The sequence below is a fragment of the Panicum hallii genome, chromosome 4 (assembly GCF_002211085.1).
Source record: "Panicum hallii strain FIL2 chromosome 4, PHallii_v3.1, whole genome shotgun sequence".
Classification (NCBI taxonomy): domain Eukaryota; kingdom Viridiplantae; phylum Streptophyta; class Magnoliopsida; order Poales; family Poaceae; genus Panicum; species Panicum hallii.
This window is the reverse complement of record NC_038045.1, coordinates 1,065,931-1,088,379: the sequence shown is the minus strand read 5'-3', so window position 1 is coordinate 1,088,379 and position 22,449 is coordinate 1,065,931. Positions and strand designations below refer to the sequence as shown.

Here is a 22,449-nt window from a genome sequence, read left to right as displayed (position 1 = left end):
GCCCTCAATATACTCAGTGGATAATGCATATTGTGCTCTTGCTTGCATGCGCGGTTGGTGCCTCACGTCAACTTTCCAACGATTTTTCTATTTTCAAGATAGGGAATTTATTAATGTGTTATAATGTCTACAATGTTTTCAATTTGTTTTATTATGCATGCTACTCATGCTAGCCATAATCAATATCTCCTAGCTAAGATTTTGGTTAGCAACAACAGTTGTATTTGGCCACACTTTAGAAAAAGAAAACCAGAATGAAACGAACCATGAAACATGTTGCATGGTTCATTCTGGATTCTTTTTCTAAAGAAAAACGACGCGAACTATTTCAAAAGAAATCAAATCGAGGGTGGCAGGAGAGATTTAAAATTTATATAAAACAAGAGGACAGCGAAGAAACACGGCGCAGATGATGGGGATTGGGAAGGTGAAGAGCGAGAGAAGAGGGAGACGACGCGCCCCGGTTCTCCCTCTCCTCCAGCTCCCCTCCCATGCACCGCCCGCTTGTTAAGCAACGCGGCTCGTCGAGGCGCCCCCCCCCCCCCACCCCCACCACCGCGCGCGGGCCCCACATGTCATCCCCACGTCCGACCACCCCCCGACGCGCGGGGATCACCCCATGTTCCAAAGATTACGCGTCGCTCCGCCGAGGGGAGGGAACAAACCCCTGATCGACCATTAACCCTACACGCCCCAACTCGCCGAGGTGAGGTTAACTGTTCGTGCTAACAGATCAAGCGGCAGGGGCAAATCCCATCTGCTACCCGCATGCGGGATCGGTCCATGGCGGGGGGCTCCCGGGGCTCGCGCGCCGGCGGGAAGCGCGGCGGCGCCGCGGCGTCCGCGTCGTCCTCGGCGGCGGCGTCCGCGTGCGTCTACTACGCCACCACGGCGCTGCTCGTCGCGCTCTGCGTCGCGGGGGCCTACTTCCTCACTTCCACCTCCAGCGCGGCGTCGGCGGCGGCCGCGGACGGGGACGCGGCGGGGGGCACGGTCACCGCGTACCGGCACACGACGCGGTCGTCGTTCGCGTACGAGGTGACGAGGGAGAGGGCCGCGCTGGCGCCGCCGCGCCGGGCGGGGAAGGCTGGCGGTGAGAGCGCCCGCTCCGACGAGGACCTCGCCGAGGTGGAGTCCCAGCCGGAGAGCACCGTCGCGGCGGCGGCCGTGCTGGACGACCCGCACGCCAAGCCGGACGAGGAGCGTGGCTCCGACGAGGCGGGCATGGAGGAGGAGCACAGGATCTCAGGGGCGGCCATGGAGGATGTGAAGAGCGAGGACGGTGACAACGTGGCGGCCGCCGGCGATGCGGGTGCGGAGGACGCGGCGAAGGAGCAAGAGGCAGTGCTGGAGGAGAACCGCGACCCGCAGCTGGAGATGCCGCACGAGCAGGCTCGGGCCGCTGCCGTCGAGGAGAAGAACCTGGACGGCGGCATCGAGGAGGAGAGCAACGCGGGGCAGAGGCAGCGAGAGGAGGAGCAGAGCGCGCTCGACGAGCAGGCCGCCGGCGGAGGCCTGCGCCGGGAGGTGCAGGAGGAGCCCCAGATCGACGGCGACGAACGAGCGGACCCGCAGCCGGGGGAGGAGAGCGAGCAGCGTCAGCCGGAGGAGGAGCGCAGCAATGAGCAGCCACAGAACGAAGAACAGCCACAGAATGGGGAAGGCGGCGACGGCGACAAGCAGGCGGTGTCCGAGCACAGGGAGGACACGGACGGCAACACCAGCCAGGACGGCCGCAGCGTGGAAGACTCGCTCGTCGGCGAGGCCCGCACCGAGGAGCACAAGGCGTGGGCGACGCAGGCCGACCAGTCCCACCGGGAGAAAGACCGCCGCGACGAGAACGCCGGCAGCGGCGACGGCGACGGCAGCGGAGCGGACAGCGCCGGCGGCGAGGAGCACGAGTGGCGGGTGTGCAACGTGAAGGCCGGCGCGGACTACATCCCCTGCCTGGACAACGAGAAGGCCGTCAAGAAGCTGCGGCCGGAGAACTTCCGGCGGTACGAGCACCGGGAGCGGCACTGCCCCGACGAGGGCCCGACGTGCCTCGTCCCGCTCCCCAGCGGCTACCGCCGCCCCATCGAGTGGCCCAAGAGCCGAGACAGGGTACGCACTCACGTGCTCGTGAAATTCTCAAGCTCATTGTTGCTGCTTGCTAACCCATGGTGTTCGCCATGGCGGCGACGTGCAGATTTGGTACAGCAACGTGCCGCACACGAAGCTGGTGGAGGTGAAGGGCCACCAGAACTGGGTGAAGGTGAGCGGGCAGCACTTGACCTTCCCCGGCGGCGGCACGCAGTTCATCCATGGCGCCCTACACTACATCGACTTCCTTCAGCAGGTACCTACCTGCTCAACAATGTCGTCGAGCGATCAGCCGAGACGGTGAGGGAATAATCAGGTTGGTTTCTCTGAGCCGCAGTCTGTCCGCGGCATCGCGTGGGGGAAGCACACGCGGGTGGTGCTCGATGTCGGCTGCGGCGTGGCCAGCTTCGGCGGCTACCTGTTCGACCGCGACGTGGCGACCGTGTCGTTCGCGCCCAAGGACGAGCACGAGGCGCAGGTGCAGATGGCGCTCGAGCGCGGGATCCCGGCCATCTCCGCCGTCATGGGCTCCAAGCGCCTGCCATTCCCCAGCAAGGCCTTCGACCTCGTCCACTGCGCGAGGTGCCGCGTGCCCTGGCACGCCGACGGTACGTTGCCGCCGCCGCCCCTTCCACTTCGTCTGATGAGATCATTGCCGACGATGCAACAACATTGTGTGTCCGCGTGTAGGTGGCGCCCTCCTCCTCGAGCTGAACCGCGTCCTGCGCCCCGGCGGCTTCTTCGTCTGGTCGGCGACGCCGGTGTACCAGAAGCTGCCGGAGGACGTCGAGATCTGGAAAGGCACGTGCGCGTAATAGACATCAGTTTCAGTTCCGATCATCTCCCACCATGGCAAGAGGTAGGAAGCTGATGGCTAATGGAGTTTTGTTCACCTGCACTGCACCCACAGCAATGACATCTCTGACGAAATCCATGTGCTGGGAGCTGGCGTCGATCAAGAAGGATCGTCTCAACGGCGTCGGCGTCGCCTTCTACCGCAAGCCGACGTCCAACGACTGCTACGAGGCGAGGAGGCGGCAGCAGCCACCGATGTGCAGCGACGACGACGACGCCAACGCCGCGTGGTACATCCGCCTCAACTCGTGCATGCACCGCGTGCTGACGGGCCCGTCGGAGCGCGGCGCGCGGTGGCCCGTGGACTGGCCGCGGCGGGTGCGGACGCCGCCGTACTGGCTCAGCGCCGCGCGGGCCGGGGTGTACGGGAAGCCGGAACCGGAGGACTTCACGGTGGACTACGACCACTGGCGGCGCGTCGTCGACCGGTCCTACCTCAACGGCCTGGGCATCGACTGGCCCAGGGTCAGGAACGTCATGGACATGAGAGCCGCATACGGAGGGTAAGAAATCCGTCGAATCGGCGTTGATGATGCGCTCTGATCGTGCTTACGGCATGGCTGCGTCTCTTTCTCAGGTTCGCTGCCGCGCTCCGGGAGAAGAAGGTCTGGGTGATGAACGTCGTGAACGTCGACGCGCCCGATACGCTGCCGGTCATCTTCGAGCGCGGGCTGTTCGGCATCTACCATGACTGGTGCGAGTCCTTCAGCACCTACCCGAGAACCTACGACCTCCTGCACGCCGATCACCTCTTCTCCAAGATCAAAGAGAGGTGAGCCATCACAGCTCAGCTCAGTTCTCACTGCTAGCACTCTGTTTCAGCAATGCCTGCAACAGCCTCAGATTTCTGGGTTGACGCACGCGTGTCTTCTCCAGATGCGCGGTTCTGCCGGTGGTGGTCGAAGTGGACAGGGTCATCAGGCCTGGGGGCGGCATCATCGTGCGCGACGAGGCCGGCGCCGTCGGCGAGGTGGAGAAGCTCCTGAGGTCGCTTCACTGGGACGTGCGGTTGACCTTCTCCAAGAACGACGAAGGGGTGCTCTACGCTGAGAAATCGGATTGGCGGCCGGAGCTGATCGAGGAGCCTGCGTAATAGCCAGCCCCTCTTGACTGACCATTTCAGGACGACAAGCAGTTTTCATGTCCAGCTCAAAGATAGATAGGGTTCTTCCTTTCTCCTCTCTTAGTTTTGCAGATGTTACATACGAATAACACACCCGTCAGCAGTGAGTACATTGTTTTGCAGTAGCATCGCAGTATGTTCATAATCACTGATAGAGAATTTAAATCATTATAGCAAACTGAACGCTGATGATAGTTACAGATTCCTACTTGTGTATCCTGGACGCCAAAGGTTATATGGAATATATGCTCAGTTAAACATGTCTTGCATTTATTTATTTATTTAAAAAAAACATGTGTTGCATGTGGTAGAGCAGCCCAGAAAGACAACAGGTTGGTCTGGACATGAGTGTGCACCAACACAGCTCCACAAAAGCATTCAAAGCTCAATTCAATTGCAAATCCTAGGTATCAGAGACCGTATACTGATGTATGCAAATTTATATATCAGCTGTTACAACAATGAGGTGATGCGTTTGTAAACAAACAAACTAATTGAGCAACCACTGAATAGTTCAATCAACCAGAATTTCGTTCCAGTCGGGGCCACAGTGTTGGACCATAACGATGCTCTTCCAATCTATAGTACAAGTTAAATAGTTCCTACTTTTCATACATCTTTCCAAAAATTGGTGCTGCAGATCTCAAAATTGATGGGGAATCGTCAAGCATTGCTAGCAGCTAGCCCATCTGCTGTTGTCTGCAGTGCACTCTCTTTTTTGTAAAGTGGCACTCTTCCACCGAGCTTCTTAAGCCTCATTACCATGTCATGCAACCATTCGAAGGTGAGTATGTTCTGCTTATTGAGTTCCTCCCTCACCTCTGGATGCACCCTGAACCAGTCCCCCAACATCTTGTGGACATGGGATCTAACCATTCTCCATGGCACAGGGTACTGCTCACACAGCTTCAAATATTCAATCACTAGATCAGCCTGGTCCAAGCCGCTATCTTCATTCTCACCACAATCTTCTTTCCATTCCTTTGTCCTGAAACCAGCAAAGAGTGCTGGATTTTCTAGAAGCGTTTCTGCTGAAAGCACACCATCAGCACCAGTATGTTCCAGGCAGTTCTTCACATCCTCCATATGGCGAATGTTTCCATTTGCAAGAACAGGTACTCTGAGAGCATCTTTGACGGCCTTGATGGCATCCCAGTCTGCTCGAAATTTCTTCCCATCCTTTTCGTCTCTTGTCCGACCATGGACAGCCACAAGAGAAGCTCCAGCTTCCTCAAGCATCTTTGCATAGGCTAGTGTGTCTTCCAACCGTGGAAATATGCGAATCTTAACTGAGACTGGAACATGAAGGTTAGCTGATAGATTCTCGACAAGGGATTTTACGAGGGGAAGGTTGTCCATGAGAAATGCCCCATAGTTCCCCCGTCTTGCAATACGCTGGGGGCATCTGCAAGGCAATACATTATTACCAGTCAGAAGAGCATGGACCATATTTTCAAGCAATGCTAATACATGAGAAATGAAAAAAATGGTATATGCTAGCTAGAAAGTAACAGTGGAAGATTCATCATTAGTGCTCTAAGCAAAGCTAAGAAAGCAGCTAGCAGCATAAATTACTAGAACTAAACAGTTATTGAGTTGCAGTGGGCAAACCATGGCCTAGCATGGTGGCTAATTCGTTTCCCCATTGGAATCACTTGCATATCACTAATATCACGCTTGAGGCACAGCTAACAATGTTCTCTTTCAGAAGAAGTTTGTGTCAGCAAACTATTTGAGTGAGCCATTACAAAAGTGGTGAAAACTACAATCAGGTACTAGGAAAGTAAATATGAATATAAAAACCAGTATAATAGCACAAGGAATTGCGCATTACCCAAAATTGATGTCAACATAATCGCAATGTGGTTCCACCATCTTTGCAGCTTGTAACAAAATGTCAGGGTCATTTGCACAAAACTGAACAAAAAGTGGCCGGTCCTCCTGTATATGGTGAAAAGAATGTCACATCCCATACAAGATAAATAATACAACTCATAACAAAAAAAAAACTGTGTAGAATAACAAGAGAATACACCCAGATGATGTAAAACAACTGTCAAATAACCCTCATGTTCAAACAACCATTACCAAATACAGCAATTCTTTGCTTCTCAGGTTCAAACATTGGCTGCTACCACTAAAATTTGGAAGTTTTTAAAATCAAAATGCAAAACTGCCTAACCATATTCGTCTTCACACCAAAGCAATTATTGTATCAGCTTGTATTGCAATGGCAAGGAAACTAAGTAACTAACCGTCAAATAAGGCTAGTGTTTAAACAATTCTTACAAAATACAGCATTACAGCAATTATTGGCTACTCAGGTTCAAAGATTGGCTACCCCACCCCAGCTACTAAATTGGGGAACTCTTAAGTAACACTCGGAATTCCATCAAACTGCAAACTTGGAAGTGATTTGAAATCGAACCGCAAAAGTACCTAATCATATTCGTCACCACACCAAATGAGCAAAGCAAGCAATTATTCTATCAGCTTGTATTGCTATTGCGAGCTAAGCATATACCACTACCCTTAACTTAAACTCCATCCCAGTAGTTACGGTGCCGGACTGGAACCTCAAAAGCGTCAGTTACCTTGCACGTGGTAAACTCCATGGACCTATACTTCTCGTTCTCGGAGAAGATGCGGGAGTGGAGCATGGGCGTGTATGCCGCGTCGGCGCCGTAGCGTCGGCACAGTATGCGGAAGGGAAGCTCGGAATTATCCACCATGGGCGCCACCATCAGCCGCGGGGACCCCAGGCGCCTCCAGTGCGCCCACGCGCGCTCGATCCTCTCCTCCGCGGACACCGGCGGCGGCGGGAGGGGCGGGGCCGGCGCGACCTCCCCCGCCGCCGCGGCGGCGGCGCTGGAGCAGAGGTCCTCGTCGGGGTCTGCCGCCGTGGCTAGGTGGGCGGCGTCGGCGGCCGGCGGCATGGCGGGGCTAGGGTTCAGGGGGCGGAGGCGGCGGCGCGGGCTCGTGAGGTGCGGAGCGAGTCGGCGCAGTGGCATGCGGTCGGGTGCGGCGGCGGCGATTCCTCAGATGTGGGCTGGGTCGGGTCGAGATTTTTTTTTGTCTTGGGGACCGTGTCCGGTTAAGATGACATCACGGGCTCACATGTCAGTGAGGGAAGCTTTGGAAACAAATGTTAGCGTGGGCCTTTTACGGCCCAGCTGGACATGAACAAAAGTCGCCATGAAAAGGCCCATAACGAATCTATTTGGCAAGTTTGTCATCTCTGTGTTCCTCTCTCTCTTCAATGCATCATGTTCATAGATTCTTGGTTACAAAAATGGAGCAACATTACCCGGGAAAAATGGAGCAATATTTTCAGTGCACTGAAACTTCTTGTGTTTAATAACTGAAATCTTATCTCTTCCACCAGGAAGAGAATCATCTGTCGGCTGTAGCAAACAGAGGTGAGCGCCGGAAGTAGGAGCAGAGAGGCGAGCAGCCGGGACAAGCCACCTCCACCGCATCGCCAGCGAGCTCGAGCAACTCCTCTCTCCTCCGCCTCCAACGCGCTCGCCTCCGTCGCCGCCCGTCAGTACTCCGTGGCGACAAGCGCGCGCAATTCGAAGCGTCGAGCTTGGACTGCCGGCGGAAGCAAGCACAGGAAGGGAGCCCGACGAAGGGCAAGAGTCGGGAGCCTCCGGTGAGATAGACGACTACGCGAGAGAAGCACGAGCTCTCCTCGAGCCCCGGTGGCCGGAGCAGTCGGCGACGAGCGGCGCGAGGTGGCGGCGAGCTAGCTCCGCCCTGCACTCCCCCTGGAGGAGCCCGCCGTGTCAGTTCCGATGTTTGGACAGGAAAATGCGGCGAATTGACGGCTTCTGCTTTCCTGCTCCTCCCGCCGCGTTGTGGAGCTGGCTCCTCGACGACAGCAGCAGCGGTGGCGGCGGCCGTCGGTCAAGGACGGCGGCGGACGGGCGGGAGCATGAGGAGCCAGTGCAATCCAGGGGGTATTTTGTAAATAGGAGGGGCCAATATGCAAATATTCGGATGGAGATTACTAATCGCGATCCTAAATAGGGGGTATTTTGTAAAATAAGGGGTTAATTTGCAAATATTCGGATCGCGATTATTAATCGCGATCCAACCTAGGGGGCACAATGTAAATAATTTAGGGGATAAATAGCAAATATTTGGATCGTAGGGCTCCAGGTGCAAATACGTCGGGACGGACACACGGCGGCCGGCCGCCGGCGAGGCTGCCCTATCCCCTCCGGCGAGAATCCGGCGCGACCCTCCGACCGCTCTGATGCGGTATTACGCCCGCTCGCGGCCGTAGCTGCAAGCTACGGCAAGCAATTGGCGGCTCCAGCCACGGCAACCGCCATAGCGGGCTCTCGACGCCATGGCCACTCACCGAGTCGCCCACCCCCGGCCATGACGTCCCCGCCGGAGTCGCTACCCGCGGCGCAACAACCCGCTCGCCCCGCCGCTCTCCTCAACGCGCACGCCGCGGACGGCGCGCCATTTCTCCCAGCCCAGGTACAATCACGGCATCTCCAGCTCCCTCCGAAACCTCAGACAGAGGACCTCCAGGGCCGGCGCGCCAGCGCAACGACGAGACCGCCAGCGCCAGGGCATCTTCGTCGTGGCTCCACAGCTGCGCTGGCATAATGGCCTCGTCGAGCAGAACTCGGAACGGATGAGCAACTTTCGGTTGAAGCTCTGCTTTCAGCTGTCTGTTAGGTTGGAAAGGAATGGAGTCTGCTGACAATGGACTAGGAAAGGGTTCCTTTTTAGATGATGGCAAGTCATTAGAAGTGGGCTCTTCATCAGACAGAAGAAGAACATGCCGTACTTTCATCCTTCATCAGATCTGTGTGTGTACCCAGGGTTCCTGAAGGGGATGATGTGATGAGCCTCGAGGTGGCCATGAAGAGGGAGCGTCCAAGGACTAAAAGTTTTGGATAGGATCTGTATTACAAATTGAAGTATTTATAGACTATTGATTTTCTTGTGGATGTATACCATTCGCTTGTCAGCATCAGATTTGCAGTTGTAAAAAAACAAAATTTACACAACCCCATATCAAAATTAACCTGCACATTTTTGTTTCTGTCCGGTAAATGTAGATTGCTCAAGTGCAGGTACCAGCCACCCTCTGTGCGTGAGTAATGCTTTTACATCTGCCCTGTCTTCCAAGATTAGCTTTCGTCTTATATAGATAGATTTCTGCAATCCTGTATTGAATTAATATTTTAAAAAAATCCATCACCGCTTCTCTCCTGTTCCTTTGATGCGTACGAGACCGCCGTAGCTCAAGTAGCGTTTGATTCACTGACAGGGCTGGCTTGGAACACCGACTTTTTTTTTTCTTCTTATCATGATGAAGCAGCTCAATTCTAGAGGTAACTAGGAAAAACATCGCTAATACCCAAACTAAATATGTTCTCAAGACTTCCGTGGCAAGAAAAGGACAAAATGTTCTTTTTCAGATGGGACAGCAATTGCATTTTATAAGATAAAGATAGGTTAAAATATATCCATTAGAACAATTTGGTGGGACACCTATTAGCAGGCTACCACTACCACACTACTAGAATTCTTCAGAAGATGAGACAGTTGATGGATGGGATTGTTTTGTGGTAATCAAGAGTAGGATGCGCCCTACCAATTAGATGGACAGAGGACCTAGTCGTCTTCCTGGCTTCCTGCCCGCCAAGCTGACAATGCAAGTGGCATCAAATTCATATCCCATCAGCAACATCTGAAGAAACTTTTGTTTCTGAATGATGGACGGTTCATCGCAATTTCGAGAGCAGAATAGTTTACACACAAATGATTGCCCAAGTTGCCACCTTGGGCGTACTGGAGCATCTCCCAAACAGCTGAAACCTACTCATCAAGTGCCCATATGGCCATATCTATTCCTCGGTTTCGTTTCGTCGTTTGCTTGAGGCAGATTGGGGGTAGTTCTGAATCTTTCAGCTCGGTTTCGCATCGGCAGAAGACGATGGCGACGGGAGTGCAATGTAGCCAGCACATCCCACCACTAGCTGCATCAAACAAACTAGATACTACTACATCTTTTAACCGCACTCTCTGATTTGTCGCTTAAAAGTTGTCAAAACGTACTCTACAATTCTATTTTATCAAAAAAAAAGAAACAATTCTGACAAGCTTCTAGAGAACTTTATGCCTACTTGGTTAATGCTGATTATCTTTGTCGTCCTACTCGGAAGCATCACTCTTACTCCAAAACTATGAAACACTGCACGGGTTCCAACAATATAAGTAGGGGCTCCATATAAGTACGTACTTACGTTCACCCTGTCAATCAACTCGATGGAAACCCATTTGAAGGACAAGGCAGTTTTTTTCTCTGATCGTACATAGAATGGCTAGCCGACTCTTTATCTGAAGAATTGAGTATTTGAGTCGAGTCCGCGACCGGCCAGAGGTGTCCAGCAGTGTAGCCTACAGACCCACAGTGTTTTCGTGTCGCGATTTCTGCGTAGAAGAATGTGACCTCGTCATCAACCTATATCAACAACAAAGTTTCTACTGTCCATGCTATCGAATTGACTTGGAGAGTTGCATTGCGTTGCGTATGCCCTTTTTTCACCCTATAATATAGCACAGATTTCAAGAATTTTTCTGGACCAAAGCTAGCAGATCACCCTGGTATATAGGTTTTTTTTGCGCGCACAAATACTGTCACTTGGTAATATGGAGTATAGAAAAGATCCAACCATCAAAGTAAGATTGTTATTAGTAATTTAATATAAATTAAGGATAATTTTTATAATTTTTGTAATTTTATTTATTGCAACTATTTTTGGCATATTGCAACATTTTTAGACCGTTGCATCAAGAGTGAAACCTTGTAGTGAAATAAATTTTTCCATATTACTCTTGTACTACCTATACTAGTCCGTACTAATAATCAATGTTTCAGTGGTATAGAAAAATCTCGAATGTCCCATGTTTACATGCGAGTTGTTTTCAGATAGGAGTATATGGTTGTATTATGCACCGTAAAAATCCTCGTATATATCAGTTAGAGAAACAAATTTTTGACAAGAACAACAAAGCGATCTTTCCCAGAGGAAGGGACCATCTGATGCCATGCGATGAAATATCTGGGGCGCTCTGAAACCGTCTCCTCCAGCAGCTTCCTACCGGAGACACCTCCCAGCTGGCCGGCGGCGACGTTTTCCGCCGGAGCGGCAGCGACGGCCGGGTCTGCTCCGACCTGCAGCGCCCCGAAAAGGCTTCCGATGCGACGGAGCCATGTGATGCGGCGCGGCTTGCAACTGACAGCACGCCCCAACCGGATAGCGGAAGGTGCCTGGCGTGCCCGCACCAAGACCTTTTCTTTCTCCTTTTCTCTTCAGCTCGCAACATCCATGGACCAGACCAACCATCACCGCACGAGGAGATGCTAACAATCTTGGCATACAGTTAGCTCCTCATCCTGTGCTGGTGCTTGTCCTTGCTCTGCACTGCTGCTTGACTGGCGCGGAGAGCCTGTGCAAGTTTGGCGGCGTGCCTTGAGATCTTGATGTCCCCGCGCCGCCGTCTTGCCTCTACAAGCATGGGTGATAGTTCAGTCATGGTGTTTTGCTTGGGAGGTGCACGGATTTCTGGTAAAGAAATGACGTGCGGAGCTGTGATAGATTGCCTCTCAGATATATAGCTGGTGAATGTAGTTCAAGACTTCCAAGTCGATCGCAAGCGCATGTCTGTTCAAAAATAAAAGTGCATATCGAATTGCTTTTCCCACTTCAAGTGTATCAGGGACTGGCTTTTTTAGCTATCCTTGGAGATTTCCAGGAGCTGCAAAAGAACTACTCCTGGAACGGTATACTGCTTTAAGGTTCATGGCGATTCAGCTTTCTTGTGACTGCATACTGAAGTGCATAGTTCATGTCAAAACTTTCGTTTCAGCAACCGCAGTTCATCTTCAAAGTTCAGAGGTTCAGCCTGTCAGTCCCATGCTCTCAGACCCTACAGACCGAGGCCAACTTCTCTTTGGAGTCTCTCTTCAGAGACCAGATAGATGCATTCATTGGTCTCGCCTACATATAGAAAGCATCTGAGATTTTCAATCGAGGATTTGTACTCAGCAAAGCAAGCCAATTGGGGAAAGATCGAAATGGGCATATGGCGCAAACTGCCGCCCTGATTTTTGTTGAACAAGAGAAGTATCTTGCAAACCAGCTGAGTGCTTGGAAACTACTCCTACGCGGCTTTTGTTTTCTACTCTGACACTCCTACCAGCAGCCCTTGGTTTCAACAAGGAAATGCAGAGATCAGCCGAGCATGTTGCCATTAGTACAGCGATCCATCTGTGGAGGCACACCCTACAAGATCAAGGGCGAGACTAAAGAGCACGATAATTGTTGACGAGGTTCATATTAAAATCACCTTAACATTGGTAATTCAGAACTTCTGTCCTATCAGGATCATCAACACATTTGTGACATGACCAAGTAGCTAGGTGGCACACATGACAATCACAAGTTTTTACAGTACGGTAACGATGGATATCTCTCATGGCCATAAACTGCACCGGGTTTGACTGGGATTGAGCACTGCTAGTAGTGGTAAGTAGTATGAGGTAACAGTACAGTAACAGCAAGCTCACACACACTGGTACACAGTAGTAACGAAGTGCACACGCGATCGAGCTAGCACGGCGGCCGGAATGATGCAGCTCGATCATATCAGAAGCACCAGAAAGTCGGCGCCGGCGGCCGCGCCTTCTTGGCCGGCGGCTGCAGCGAGATCTCCGGCACCGCGAACACGTCGCTGTCGCTGTCGCAGCTCCAGTGCCTCTCCCTCACGCGGCCCTGCTGCTTGGCCGCCGTCGGGACCGCAATGGAGGCGGCAGCAGGCACCTTCTCGAGCCCCATCGCGCCGCCGTACAACGCGCCGCGCTTCCCCTGCCGGCCGGCTATCACGTCGAAGAGGTCGGCGTCCAGGGACGGGACCTGCTCGTGCTCATCGCACCTGTCCTCCTGCTTCCAAGAAACGCAAGATGGATGGATCGATCGATCGTTTAGTGTACATCATCCGGTTGTGGGTAGAACCGTAGAAGTAGAACTCGGCGAAGAGATCAGATCAGGCGTGGCTAGACACATACTGAGGCAGCGGAGAACGCGGCGTCGTCGAAGAGGAGGTCGTCGACGCGCCAGCCGGGGCAGATGTTGGTGAGGTAATCGGAGATGCTGCTGCCTCCACCGCCGCCACCGTAGCTGTTGCTGCAATCAAGAGCCAAGCTCTTGGCCGTGCAGGAGCCCTGCGCCTGAGGCGCGCAGACGGCGGCGACGTCGTGGAGCTCGTCAGAGCCGCTGCCGCGGCAGTCGTCAGGGGAGGGGGGCGCCTGGTCGACGAGCGCGGCGGAGAGCTTGGCCCCGACTAGGAGGAAGCGGCTGTGCTTGGCGGTGAGGTCGTTGGCGCTGTGGATGGGGTCGTCGCAGTCGGCGCACAGGATGGCGCGGTCCTCCACGCAGAACACCAGGCCCCTCCGCTCCTGCAACAGATCGACCGTGTCAGCAGCAGCTCCGATCCTCTCCGGCTGAAGCACACCAACGGGGGTCAGGCACAGGCTCACGGCACCTTGCAGACGTCGCAGAGCGGCGCGGCAGCGGCGGAGTCGTCGCCGGAGGGGTGGATGAGCGGGATGCGGCGGTGCTTGTCGGCGAGCTTGTTGGCGCGGTGGACGCGGGTGTCACAGGCGGAGCAGAGCGCGGCCTCGTCGGCGCAGCAGAGCACGGCGGCCGGCTCGGCGCCGCAGACGTCGCAGCGCACCAGCATGGCTGGCTGGCTGGCGGAGACCAGGGCTCACCGGCTCACGAGGAGATCGAGCTAGCTCTCAGCTAACAGCGTCGTCGGAGGCTGAGGAAGAGGAGGCTCGAGATGAGAGAGAGGCAGAGGACATGGCGGGATGGGAGCGGCGAGGAGGCCGCAATAATAAAACAGAGAAGGAGGGGTGGTGAGGGATTAAATTATCCGCCATGACAGGGAGAGGCGAGATCTTGTTTGGGAAAGAGATCAGGCCAAAGCTGGCCACCTCGTTTGGTTCTTTTGTTTTCTTGCCTCCATTGACGGCCTACTGCATGGCTCGGCTCAAAAGCTGGGCCGTGTCATTCTAAGCCGAGTAAGTAATTGTGCAAACTACACCTAGATTTTTGTCCAACTTTACTGGACAGCTTGGTTACTTTTACCTGCTTTTGGTCATACAAAAAATCAAAGATGGGTAGGCCTGCTGCCTGCAAGATATTTAAGATTTTTTTAAGTTGTGTTGTTGTTGCTGCAAAAACTAGATGGTTATGGGTCTTCGTTTTCCTTTTTTTTCCTGACAAGTAATACATGCAGGGGTGTTTGGTTCCAGGGATTAAAGTTTAAGTACTTGTCACATCAAATTTTCGGTGCTAATTAGGAGGACTAAATATAATATAATTATAAAACTAATTATACAGATGGAGGCTAATTCGCGAGACGAATCTATTAAGCCTAACTAGTTCGTCATCAGCACATATTTACTGCAGCACCATATTGTCAAATCATGGTCTAATTAGTCTTAATAGATTCGTCTTGCAAATTAGTCTCCATCTGTGCAATTAATTTTATAATTAGTCTATATTAATACTTCTAATCATCAGTAACCACACATTCAATCGTTGTTTGATTTAACAAGGACTAAAGTTTAGTCCCTGATTTGTACATGGCACGTGGATAGATCGGGTTTTTTGCTTGCTTGCAGTACCGGAAATCTGTCTCTAGACTCTCTACGCACAGTGTCAACTGGGCCCTAAGGAAGTCAATGCACCATGCCTCGGATCACGGCTTGCTTGTACTGTAAGTGGCATGATCCTTGTGAGAGAAAAAATGCACGGCATCCACTGTGCCGTGTTTAATCACCACCTGTGCCCCGATCAGCTGGACTGTTGCTAATTATGAAATAATTAGGTTAATCCGCGGTTATTGTTGCTGGTCAACCAAGAGCGCGCGCAAGCACAGCGATCCGGTTGCCCATGGCGACGACTTTTTCTTGCTCCTCTTAAACGCCCGTGACTCCGGCCATGGATACCGATTTGAAGCGGCTGCACAGGAACTGAATTAAGTCAGGTCAGCATGCGTGCGCTTTTCGGAGGACATTCTCGTAATTAGGGTTGGCCCAATCTGGATGCTGCCCCTCAATGCAAGCAAGACTTTTGCGTTGGGTTCAGAGTGGGAGATCGATCGAGAGAGATCTTGCTTGGTCCATCTCCATCAGTTGACGAGCTCATGGATCGACGCCCGCCGGCGCACAGCCGGGCTGCGCGCGCCATGCTGCTTAAAAGCTGGCAGCTAGCTAGGTCACCGGTTCCTCGATCCATCCATCAATGGATCCATCGATCACAGCTAGCCCTGTGCCGATGAAGTGAAACCTCGGTCGTAGATGGTCATCTGCTCTCGATCGATCAGCTCGGCAGCTGTCAGCTGTCCTCCTCCTCTTCACCTCGATCTTAACTTCAAAAAGCTCATCGCCTTTCCGGTGCCACGTCGAACGATCGTCAAGCTCGCTTGATCGCATGGAGTCAGTCCAGCGTGTGAACAACCATATCATTCACCGCGAACGCGTCTAGATCTGCCAATCGAGCGACCCAATTAATACGATGATCTTAGTTAGCTGATGACACGAACTAGCTAGTTTTCCTCCACGGTTTGCAGTCGTTTTCACTTTTCAGATAGCGAAGCCGGGCCAGGGCCAACCTTTTCGCTCGCTCTTGAATTCCGCGTCGTCCTTGCGCGTATGGGTTTTCCTCGGCCTCATTAACTCCCTGACGTTGAGATTATATAGTACGTACGACTAATGGCTTATTAGCTAGCAGTGCAGGCGTAATTAGGGTTAGATTAGATAGATCCAGATCGAGCAGCCATTTTCGCATCGATGGAACTCTCTCCTCTTATGGTCGTCCTTGTGGAAGAAAACGTTTTAATTTTTGTCCATTTGATTGATGATTTGAGGATAGAGAAGTGTACGTAGTTATTACAGTATTGTATTTACTGTCCCTAACTAAATGCTTTGGTAATAATAAAAATGACTACCAGTACTATTTACCAGAGGTTATGATGGTCATTTCATATTGACTTTCTTTTAACGTGAAAAGTAGGAGTACGACCCATGCGGCATATATATGTATATATATGGCCGCGCCTCAAAAGGCGTTGGCGCCACTCGGCGCGGCAGGCAGCGGCAGCGACGAATGAACGCACAACTCGCGGCCGGCGAGGATCGCATCACATGGCGCCCCGCCAAAGGCGCCCCCCCCCCCCCCCCCACCCCCTCTCTCGCCGCCTTGAACTCTTCACCCGCCTCGACGCGCGGCTGCCGATGGCAAGCTAGGACCACGCCCAAGGGAACTGAACCCCCCGCCCCGCCCGCGGTGGCCGAGACCTGCCACGGCATCCGGCATCGCATCCGCCACTCGCCGGGCGCGGGGGACCAGCGGCGGCGGCATGGCCCCTGCCTGGGGGCGGCCGGCGCGGGATCGTCTGCGCTGCGCATGGCGACGCGGTCCCGTGTCCGCGTGATGACGCCGCCTACCGGCCGGTGTACGCGGGCCGTCGAGATCGGGTCGGACGGCCGCGCGCGCTGATCCGCGGCGTGTTCCGCGAGGGCGCCCGCCCGCCGTCGCTTTCGTCGCTGGAGGCCACTCGCTGCTTGTACATGCCCTCCTAGTCCTAGAGGCATCTATCTAGCGGTCAGGGGGTATGGGCCTGGGCGTATCCGGCCGGCCGGCGGTGTCCGTACGGACGAGCTTGCACGACCACGCCATGCCCATGTTCGTTCATCTCCAGACTTGACGAGAACTTGCGAGACGGCATCAGGATGGGCACGATAGCGACCCAAGATTTCGCAACAATTTTAGGCTCAGATGCCCGGCACGTCAGCACAGTAGCGTGCTAGTGCGTAGAACAAGGGCATCAACTATATTTGTAAACCACTGTAAAAGTTAATACCTGGAGAAAATTATTTCTCCAGGCGAGTTCGCATCAGTATCCGTACGCTTGCAGGAAAATAACTGGGTTCATGAAAGAAGCTGAGAGCGAGGAGACCCAGGCGGGGCGGCCCTGGCCGAGGGAATTCGGCACGCGCAGAAATCCCCAGCCCAGAGTTTTACTACCACCCAAAAGGAGCTGGTGGCTAAGGAAGCGTCAGCCTCAGCTCAGGTGCCTTTCAACCGGGAGCTGTTCCGAGTTCCTGTCACGCGGCTGGGGGGGGCCTACTGGGCTGAGCGATCGGCCATGGACTCGACTTCGGGGTGCCTTCCAGCCACAGACTTTCCCCTTGTGCCCACGTGACTGCACCCGCGGTCGCTCTCCCCGACCGCGAGTGCCTGGGCTGGGCGGGCGACTTTGAGATTTGTTGCGTGCTGTGCGGGTAGGGCCGTGCTTCAGCGCCAGCTGATGATTCCAAAGGTCGTGGAGTGGCTCTGGATGGACGACATTGCGGTGACCATCAGAGAATTTTGGGGATCTTGTCGTGCCTCTCAAACAATTGGGGCGGGTCCCTTTGTTTTTCTCATCACCAGATAGTATCTGGGTGCTGTCGACACCAGGCACAAGGGCAGCGATTGATCGGTTTACAGAACACAGAACAAAAGCAAACTAAGAAGAAAAATATGTAGTCAGATTTTTTTTTTATAAAAAAAATGTATTCAGATAAGAGCAGCATTATAAGTACTTCGTATAATGGTAACCAAAACTTTAGTCATAGGCCCGTTAAGAATAGATGCTAGAGTTGGGCCAAACGAAGCACGTCACGTCCATTGCAAAATGAAAACCACGTGCAACTAAAAAGAAGTAAGAACATAAACGATCGAACACCACACTGACACAGAACATATATTGGTAAGAAAATGGAGCCCAGGCCAGGATGCTGGACTAGAGATGCCACGAACACAATATGTGGTTCAACACAGTTAAGGACCCCTCAGGACGAGGTCCACGTAGATGGCTTCAGCCGAGCAGAAACCAGCATGTTAATCCACAATGGTAGGCAGTGCACAGGTAAAGAATCATTTCAGATCCATTTCTTCCACGGGCGATCTATTTTACAAGTTTGGGCAACATCTCCCTACCAGGTGTTACAACATTTCCCCTGAACACGTTTTGTCCCCTCCAAAAACTAGGAACAGAATCAGAACCTATCCTCTTCTAGCGGGTTTCCACCAATGAATTTGGGTAAAGGAAAGAACGTATTCGCTTGCTTCACATCACGATACGGAGAACGGCAAGCCCGACGGCTGATATGGAAACAATGGTACCTATGCAGTATTTGATGACATCATACTTTGCTGCCTCCAACTGGGCCTTCAGTGAGTGAATTTCCTGCGTACAGCAACAAAGCATCAGATTGGTCTCTGGTGTAAAAAGATGATTCCACAGACATACAGCCTTACTTCACTACCACTTACCTTGTCAAGCTTTGTGGTAAGCTCAGTAGTTTCCTCATTTTGCTTGGCAAGTTCATCACGTATGCGCCTGGAGCAATTGTGTTTCAATCAGGTGTCATATTCACACATAAAGCAGTTTTTAACTATGCAGGCGATTATACTAAAGAAATGCACTCATCACTGCTCAGCAGCATTATGCCCAGTACTCATCAGAAACTAGATGGATTCTTTCAAGAAAATCTCAAGGCAAGCAGGACAAGAGCATTAAGATTAAACCAGCTAGTGGAGTCATCTATATGGAGATACTGATGCAAACCAAACACTAAAATATAGCACACATGCAGGAGATGGAGCATGGTGCAAAATTCTCACTTCAGCTACATAGCCTAACAATTCGTCATTGTTCACAATTTAAATTTCCTCAGCTGAGCAATGAATGGTTTGCATCCTTGTTAAGAAAGAAAACTGCTAGTATCTCAACCAAAGACACAATGCCTTTTCATGTGCAAAAGTGAGTAACTACAACTATGAACCAAGTAAGTCGAATCTAAGGACTGGGAACCAGAACCATGGCCAAGGTCACTACAACTTTCTTTATAATGAGTATTCTGTTTGTTCTATATACAAGTTCATAGAAAGTATAAATTCTAATGTTTCAGTGGTCAGCACAACTGGTAGGTAGCTAATGGGAAAAGAACCAAATAGAGACAAGTGATCTCACCCTCTTTCAAGGTTCAGATCCAACCGCTGCCCTGCAGTGACCTTGTCAATCTCATACCTGTTTCACACGATGAATCATTAGTCTGAGTGTGCTCATTCAGATTCATGATATAAACCGTTCTTGAACTTAAATACTGACTTAAGTTCACTCCTCATCTTATCAATATCTCCACGAAGTTTCTCAGTCTCCCGCTGTAGCAAAGAGAAATGGTTTTCCTGCAGAAATAAAAGGTCTTTTAAGAGAATTGCCCCTTGTAACCATTACAAAGAAATATAAATACAGGACAAGTACTCAAGGGAACAGTTTCAAATACTGAAGATGTAAAGAGAGAAAAAGAAATATGAGTACATCTGAACTGTAATCCATGTGAACACAGTGCATAGAAAGTGAGAATTGTTTGTAGGTTACTTGTTTCAATTATGGAATGGAAATATGCAGTTCTGTATACTAGGTCCAGCTAAAACATTGCAGTCTGTTCCAGTTCTTGCAGAGCACACAATAACAACAACAACTACTACAATGCCTTTTATTCCCACAAATCTCAAGCTAGGATCACAGTAAAAAAAAAAAGCATCATGGATATAAACCAGAGTATTAGATTTGTAGCTTCTGCCCCTTAAATCCTAGACAGGATTTCTGGAACTCCGCACTTTGAAAGAGAGAATTATGATTTATGAGTAGGACTGCTATTGAAAAATGCATCAGATTGGCCTTCCAAATTAGATAATTGATAGATCAATGCAAATATGACAGATAGCTGAAACAATGGCGGCCGCGAGTAATTCCATATGATTGCATCTGGGCACAATAATATGATCCTCCTATACAGCTAGGCATGTCAGGACATCAAGAACACACACACAACACACAAAGAAGTGTCCTTCTATCTGAAAGATTAGTCAGATATTATATAACATGTCCAGCCAATGAGCAGTTGATCACAACCAGCAATACATTCTTTGAAGTCCAGAGTGCGCAATAAAATATCAGCTTGGGGGGTGGGGTGGGGTGGGTGGGGTGTCTAACATAACACAACATCTCTAATATTTCTCAAAAATATTTTGCAAAACATTATAACATATATACAGTAGATTGCAGAACCAAATGGAGAACTGTGGTTGCATAAGAATACAATGGATGAGGACTGAATTATCTTCTGCACAGGAAATTATAAAATGTTCAAAGAAGCATCTATGAAACAAACAGGCCACAAATTTGAAACTAACCATTCAAAATAAGAGACAGTGGTGCAATGCATAATAAAAACGATCATAAGTGATGCAAACATGCATTTCCGTATTGAGTGTTAATAATCATTTTGACAAGGAAGGTTGGTTTATTCCTCACCAGATTTGCTGCTGGCATGCTCAGATTATTAGATATCAGATACTACTGGAAGCCTCAAAGAGGTTCCACACTAACATTTCAGATGGATGTAAACTGATTCAAGAAAGAGTGCGGTAACTGATACAAGGCATGTAGTAAAATCTGATAAGCCTGAACTAATGTAACTTGGTGATATGAGAATAAATTTTTCAAGGTAAACTGAGACCACTGATCTTACCTCATGATAAAAGGCCAAGTGTTAATACAAGCAAGCAAAAATGTACCAGACTCAGTATAAATGAAGACAGCAAAAATGATCAAGATATAGCAACCCATCATAATCTGATACCCGAAAAACAGAAAAGGGAGATGTAAATGGTTGTCAAATGATCATATGAACCCATAAATCCCCATTCCCACACATCGATTCCACAAATTACGAGGGCCATAATGGAAATGAACAGCAGCTCTAAACAGGGTTGTATAAACCTTCATTTCAGTAATGCTCAAACGGAACATTCTAAAACAATCCAGAGAGAAACCAATGCTAAGTGTCTTCACCCCCCAAAAATGCTAAAGCTACGCAATCATATGCAATCAAGTTCAATGGAAAGCCAGCAACAGTTTATGTGGAACTTGTACAAGCTCCCAGATCAATTTCAATGAAAATTCAGCAACAGCTAATTCTCGTGACCTAACTGTTTAGCTTTGAACAATACCTGCGAGCTCTGCACTTGCGACTTGAACTTGGAGATATTGGACTCCTGCAGCATCTCACTCTGCACACAGAGAAGCAAGGCCACCAAATAAGGAAGACAATTGACCCAGCCATTCGCACAGCCTGTCAAACTCTAAGAAACAATCCGGCACGAAACGTGGGGCGTTACCTTCTGCATCTCGGCCTTGGAGACGAAAGACTCGGAGATGCTCTCGAGGCTGTCGTTGAGGACCTCCGTGATCGCGGAGGTGATCGCCTCCGCCTGCTTGGTCGGCACGCCCTGCGACTCCAGCTTCCTGACCTGCGATCATCCCCGCGCGCGCGCCCGCGCGCTCACATCAGCATCCCGACGGAGCATTTCGCCGAACACCTCTCTGGCGCAACCCGCCACGAGACGCACAGCATTGCGCGAAACCGAAACGGAACGGAACGACGCGGAGGGGAAATTGCTTACGAGGGCGAGGGTGTCGACGAGGAAGGCGCGGCGGCCGTTGGTCTTGACGAGCTGCGAGATGCTGCGGGCGCTGCTGGGCGCGGCCGCCCAGCGCTGCTGCGGCCAGTGGTGCTGGCCGTGCAGGAGCAGGGCGCGCCTGCAGGCGACGGCGGCGGCGGCCATCTCCTCCTCCTCCCCGACGCGACGCGGCGGCGGACCGGGAGGCGGCGGCGGAGGGGGTCGGGGCGCGAGCCGGTGGGGAGCGGCCGGGGGCCCCGGGCTAATAAGGCTGGGCGGGTGGGCGGCGGGCGATTCGGGCGGCCCGGCTTCGTTCCCGGGAGGAGGCGGTGGTGGCGCTAATTTGGGAAAGGCGAGGGGGCGACGCTGCCTACATGGGAGGGATTATGGGGATGGGGAGGCGTGCAGTTGAGGCTTGGGGAGGAAGACGACGCGAATCAAGGGTAAAAGAGGAAAAACCAGACGGTTTTCTTCATTTCCTTGTGAAGAGAAAAGAAATGGACCAGCTGCTCTTTTGTCATTTACTATCCTTCCCCCCGGATGAACCCTTTTTCTTTCGTAATATATTGGTAACCTGCTTTTGTTTCAAAACTGTCAGCAATCCATTAGCACTTACTCCGTAACCGGTATACAAATTCAAATGCCCTTGGTTTTTTGTTCTATTTCAAAACAAAAAAAAAACGTGGAGTCTATGCTATGACTAGTATTATCCTTGGCTTTCGGGGGAAGAGAAGGAAGTTGCCGTGGGCGTTCCTCGGTGCGCTGGGCCTG

At 51.6% G+C, this 22,449-nt stretch overlaps 4 protein-coding genes across 4 annotated transcripts; 1 reads left to right on the top strand and 3 right to left on the bottom strand.

The window, feature by feature from the left end:
- Window positions 1-783: 783 nt before the first annotated feature.
- Window positions 784-4,315, top strand: LOC112890797 (probable methyltransferase PMT24). The gene is made up of 7 exons (XM_025957658.1): window positions 784-2,103; window positions 2,189-2,338; window positions 2,420-2,690; window positions 2,773-2,883; window positions 2,993-3,440; window positions 3,515-3,709; window positions 3,814-4,315. The coding sequence occupies exons 1-7, from the start codon at window positions 784-786 to the stop codon at window positions 4,028-4,030; spliced, it is 2,712 nt and encodes a 903-aa protein (XP_025813443.1). The 3' UTR covers window positions 4,031-4,315.
- A 134-nt stretch (window positions 4,316-4,449) lies between these two features.
- On the bottom strand, window positions 4,450-7,111 carry LOC112890798 (tRNA-dihydrouridine(16/17) synthase [NAD(P)(+)]-like). Its single transcript, XM_025957659.1, has 3 exons — window positions 6,655-7,111; window positions 5,895-6,001; window positions 4,450-5,465 (listed from the first exon to the last, which is right to left on the bottom strand). Exons 1-3 carry the CDS (start codon window positions 7,069-7,071, stop codon window positions 4,724-4,726), a joined length of 1,266 nt encoding a protein of 421 aa, XP_025813444.1. The 5' UTR covers window positions 7,072-7,111; the 3' UTR covers window positions 4,450-4,723.
- Window positions 7,112-12,403: 5,292 nt separating this feature from the next.
- On the bottom strand, window positions 12,404-14,047 carry LOC112889628 (B-box zinc finger protein 20-like). The gene is made up of 3 exons (XM_025956358.1): window positions 13,637-14,047; window positions 13,161-13,550; window positions 12,404-13,035 (listed from the first exon to the last, which is right to left on the bottom strand). The coding sequence occupies exons 1-3, from the start codon at window positions 13,832-13,834 to the stop codon at window positions 12,742-12,744; spliced, it is 882 nt and encodes a 293-aa protein (XP_025812143.1). The 5' UTR covers window positions 13,835-14,047; the 3' UTR covers window positions 12,404-12,741.
- Window positions 14,048-17,910: 3,863 nt separating this feature from the next.
- On the bottom strand, window positions 17,911-22,092 carry LOC112888993 (protein FMP32, mitochondrial-like). Its single transcript, XM_025955440.1, has 7 exons — window positions 21,682-22,092; window positions 21,397-21,528; window positions 21,229-21,288; window positions 19,322-19,398; window positions 19,184-19,240; window positions 18,484-18,550; window positions 17,911-18,397 (listed from the first exon to the last, which is right to left on the bottom strand). The coding sequence occupies exons 1-7, from the start codon at window positions 21,841-21,843 to the stop codon at window positions 18,278-18,280; spliced, it is 675 nt and encodes a 224-aa protein (XP_025811225.1). The 5' UTR covers window positions 21,844-22,092; the 3' UTR covers window positions 17,911-18,277.
- Between the last annotated feature and the right edge of the window lie 357 nt (window positions 22,093-22,449).